We start from the raw sequence: 5,231 nt of genomic DNA on the forward strand, positions 1-5,231 counted from the left end.
GACAATTTCTTTTTTTTTTTTTTTTTTAGGAAAAAAATGTTAGTTCTAGATTGTGAATTTGGACAAATAAGTAGAATAAACAAGTTCAGCATATTAATCATTTACCTAGTAATCACTGGGGAAATTTGAAGAAAACCAGGATGTCTTTTTTTTCTTTAGGAAAAAGGTATAGGTATATGTAAAACCACCACCAACTAATTGTCAAAACTTTTACTTTCAAAAGTAATATACAACAACAAAAGCTCCACATATAGGAATATTAACTGAAAAATATTTTAGGAAAATAAAATTTTAGGAAAAAAGAAAAAAAGAAATTGGGCCTGGGATTGTTAATCAACTGCGTTAATAGCTGAAACATTAACTGTCTGTTAAGAGTATATGATGCAAAATCTTAATCCAAACTAAGTTTTAAGTGGAATGCTGAATTTTTTATTAATAACATACCTCAAAGCAGACTTTTTTTCATAAATACACAAACCTTTATTTCTATTACTTGATTTTTTTAATATACAGTAAATAAATGCATTTGTTTTATTTATTCTGGAATACATACTCTCCCAATTCTACCACTTCCCCTCACCATCTCCAAGAAACTCACAAAGAAAACAAATACACATTTTGACTAGATGTCCTTTATTAAAAATATATATGTAAATAAAAAATAAGTAGAAGTAAACCAGATAAATTTTGTGGTTTTTATAGGTATTTTTTTATGCAATACTTACAGTGCATTCTGTACTGAATTACCTTTGCTTTACAAAAGAAGTAGCCCAGGGCTTCCTCAGCTTTGGTCAAGATCACTACTACTTGAAAAACAAATTACAAATATGTGTCAGAGGGTGAACATTCCATCTCTGCTATAATTTGTATATATTCACTTGGGGGTCAGCCTTACTGCTTAGGTAATCCAATCATAGAACAGACTTGGTTACAGTTTGTCTTAGAATATATTAATACTATAGAGTCTGAAAAATATTGTGTGTGATAAAAATATATTCTTAATATGTAATCATTTTTTTTTTAGTTATTGATTTGATTTTCTGCAAATGAGATTTAGAGAACTATGTTTTACTTGAAAATAATTAAATACTATATGTATTTTTCAGTAAATATTCTTGTATATGGAGCTTTTGTTGTTGTAAATTACTTTTGGAAGTAAAAGTTTTGACAGTTAGTTGCCAGTGGTTTTATATATACCTATACAACTTACTATTGAAAAGTATCTTAATTTTGATCAAGTTACTTTGTTATATTGTAGTCCATCTACATTGTAGTTAATATAATTCAGAAGCTATTCTGAAAATGAATATCTAGTATGCTAGTTTATATTTTAATATTTATGATAAATCATCCAGACTTATATAAATGTTCTTTTTAAGTTCTGTACTATTATGTGAAGTTTGTTATATAAACAAAATTGATTTTGCACATGAATGTAATTAACACATATAACAAGTATTCATTTAACTCAGATATGAAGTAAAGCCACTAGCATGAAGATCAGTCTAATTTAATAGGTACATATTGTATTACAAATATAAAAATATATTTGAAAGATGTCATTATCTCAGAAACTACATACTGCACTCATTTATAGATGTAGAATCATATATTTACTATAACTTGCTTTTTTGTTTAACTATTTGTGGATCTCTTTCCATGTCAGTACACTGATACCATTTACTATTCTGAATCCTACTTGAAGGTAGTATCTTACTCTTTTAGCATAATGAGCTGTGTATGTACTTAATGGGGCCACAAATACTTTACTTTGTGTATCTACTCCAAATATAGTAAACATTTCATTAATTCTCTATCTAGATTGATGAATCATTTAAGTTAGAGAGTTGATATTGTTCATTGTCAGCATCACCAAGATAAATAGCAGCAACTCAAAATGAACTGAATTTTCCATTTTTGACCCATAGAGGTTTCAAGTGCACATTATTATTTTTAAAGAATTCTGACATTTTAGAGGGAAAAGAGATTTTGTACACTTTCAGTTGAGTTTTGTCATTTTTACATGTGAAACAGCCAGAGAAATTAAATGACTTGTTCGAGATCGTACAAGTTAATTAACAGAGGTGGAACCAAAGAAAGCTGAGGTCTTTGTCTACATTTACTTTGAGATAATCACGATTTTTAAATATGGTGTACAAATTGTTTCTCCAGTGATTACAGCAGTGATAGTCTGAAGTATATCATCTGATGTTTTTGAAACTTCCTCTTTTAATTTCAGCATCATCTTTTTTTCTTTCTTTTTTTTTCCCGCAGAAGTAGATCACTGGAATATTTTTATATGATTTCTTATATATTTGCCTTTGTGTTTAGTTCTGCATAGCCAGATACCATTAGTCAGAGTGTATATTGATAGTAAGTCTTTTTAGCTAACTGATCATTGTAGCTAAATGTTTGAAAGTGTTGATTTCAGGTGTTTGTTAAATACTATAGTGATTTTTTTGTTCCCTTTTGCTTACCCAGCAGAGTACTGAAAAATAAGAGGCTGAAACAAGTGAAAGCCTAAAACTTGTTTTAAATATTTTGTCAAATGAAAGTTTTCCTAAAATTAATTTTCTTTCAGTGCATTTTAGCTTTTTAATGGAAAGAAATGGGTATTTTTAATTACATGTGACTTTGAATAATTGGAATTGGATTATAGAGAAATCATTAAGTATGATTAATAAGGAAACTGATTTTAAGAAAATTTATCTTTTGCCTTTGTTAACTTAAAAATTTGGTTTGTCCTCATGACTGCCACTTTTGTATGACTAGTTGAAGAAATAATTTTGTATTTACCAATCTTTCAAAGGTTTTCTTGCTAGAAAGTATGTTTTATTTTTTTCTTAATAAGCCAGAAGATATTTTATCTTCTTGCTAAAATTAATATCTTTAATGTAGGAAACAGTTTTTTACATTGACAGCTTTATGTATTCATTTTTGTGTATTTCTTAATTCCTTTAACTGATACTGCCTATTTATATAGTGACTGATGCTATTTGAAATTAAATTTAGGACTAGAAGAAAATTAAATATCAACTAATTTAACCTCTTATTTTAAAGATAAACAGAGATCCAGTTTAGTTCATTCCTCAAATCATAACTTCAGCGGCTGATCCAACACTGACTTAATTCATTACCTTTTACTCAACACTGATTGCTTTGGCAATTCCAAATCACCAAAGTTGCACCTCCATAGGTTGACTATAAATAAGCTCTTAATATCACTATGAAAGTGGAGCAAAAATAATTATATGTAATACATTTGCAGTTACAATAATATGTTTTCACCTAATATACCTAGTTTTTCTTTTCCCTTTCCCTTCCCTTTCTCCTTCTCCTTCCTTCTTTTCCTTTCCTTTTCCTTTTCCTTTTCTTGATCTCCTGACCTTATTATCCACTCGCCTTGGCCTCCCAAAGTGCTGGGATTACAGACGTGAGCCACCGCGCCCAGCCCCTGATATATCTAGTTTTTCTAAAATACTTCATGTGATATTAACACACAGAAGCAAAAATGGTCTAATTTTATGCTTTTTAAATAGTATCCTGCAGAATCACCAGATTGTTTTGTGGATTTTCCTGTTCCATTTTCTGCTTCCCGGACACCTCAGGTAAATTCTCCTCAGGTAAATTCTTAAATTTGTTTTAAGTAATTAAAAAGTACAGTTGTCCCAGAGTATCCATGGGGGATTGTTTCTTGGACCCTGTGTAAATACCAAAATCCGTGGATACCCAAGTCTCTTATATGAAATGAGACTTTGTTTATAGCCTGTGCACAATCTTCTGTATACTTTAAGTTATCTCTAGATTATAATACCTAATACAATGCATATGCCATGTAAGTAGTTATTATACTGTATTTTTAAATAGTTTTATTGTTATTTATTTATTTTTGAATATTTTCTATCTGCAGTTGGTTGAATCTGCAGATGTGGAATCTGTGGGTAGGGCCAACTGTAACTCTTTTTACTCAGGTAGTCTTCATAGGTTATGAAGTAATCTTTTTTTTTTTGTCAGTTTTCCTTACACATTTATTTATAAACACACCTTCTATAATGCTTCTTTTTATCCTTACAATTAATGTCCATTTTCTTTCTCCCTCTCTACACGCGCACACACACACCCACTCACACCCACACCCACGCATAAATACACACACACACACACACACACCATCCAGCCTGTAGATATTTATGCTTCATTTTCAGTAAACATGCAGAAGCACTTTTGACAGACATTTTCCTTTAAATTTAAATTCTAAGGAACTCTGTAGAAAGCAGTGAATGGTAACTGAAAAGTTGAGTGAAATTTTTCATATTGCTAAAACTTTTAACGTTGATTACATATCAGAGAATCCTTTTCAGAGGAGAATGAATTATGACTGAAAACATAAACCTTGCCATTCGACTCAATTTTTATTGTTTTAAAGTATTTGTCCTTAGTTCATCTTTGAACTCGGATTATATTCTCTTATTTTGTGCTTTAGAACATTCAATATTTTGTGTAAAGAATACAGAAGATTCTGCTGCTTCTGTCAGTTGAATTTCACACTGCATTGATGATATTAGCAAGGTAATATTTTATAGAAGTGCGTTGTAAACTGTAACATATAGATATAAGGAGGTATGATTATCAGTAGTACTATCACCATTTCATGTGTGTGATTTTTAAGGATGTGGCACAGTGTGATTAGTTAGGACATAGTTCTTCTTTCACCAAGTAAATTGTGGCAGTTGATAGCAAAATGGAGAGAACATTTTTATTCTTAGGCAAAGAGAAAAAACATTTCTAGTGACATTTTACAAATATTCTGTAAATAGAGGCTACTCATTTTGGCTATAAAATTTTGGTTAGATTTAAGTAGAAAATTATGCTTGTATTTTAAAATATAAATACATGAGTAAAGTAAATATATAAGAAATTAGTAAAAAATAAAAGCCTAACAGTATTTAAATAGTCTTGTCAAGGCCAAAATGCCATTTTAATTATATATTGTATTTATCCAAAATTATTTTCTCATATTCTTTTTTTGTTTTTTTTTTGAAGTCCCAATCTCCCCACAATGGAAGTTGAGAAAATGTAGCAAAATAGAGAAGAGAGAGCCTGTAATTTGCTTTTGGTGTTTTGATGTATGCAATAAGTAAGATACTATGTTGATTTTTTTTCTATTAAAGAATTGGAATTATGCATACATTTTATAGTGTTCTTTTTTTATTCTAAAAAAATTTTCATTC

The 5,231-nt window shown here is 29.5% G+C and overlaps 1 protein-coding gene across 6 annotated transcripts in view; it reads left to right on the top strand.

The window, feature by feature from the left end:
- The window catches only part of FANCL (FA complementation group L), an 80,461-nt gene that overhangs the window by 42,453 nt on the left and 32,777 nt on the right, over window positions 1-5,231 (top strand). For 4 of the 6 annotated variants that reach the window (XR_001880865.1, XM_017849073.1, XM_017849077.1 and 1 more), the window contains one exon: window positions 3,540-3,623. The exons of 1 other annotated variant lie outside the window; for it this stretch is intronic. Coding sequence is in view for 4 of the 5 variants with exons in the window: in XM_017849073.1 (XP_017704562.1) it covers window positions 3,540-3,623 (84 nt within the window). In the remaining variant the exon portion in view is untranslated. The remainder of the gene's footprint in view (window positions 1-3,539; window positions 3,624-5,231) is intronic. One more of the 6 variants, XM_017849074.1, reaches the window with a different exon arrangement.

Source organism: Rhinopithecus bieti, unplaced genomic scaffold, assembly GCF_001698545.2.
Source record: "Rhinopithecus bieti isolate Rb0 unplaced genomic scaffold, ASM169854v2 scaffold_30775, whole genome shotgun sequence".
NCBI lineage: Eukaryota > Metazoa > Chordata > Mammalia > Primates > Cercopithecidae > Rhinopithecus > Rhinopithecus bieti.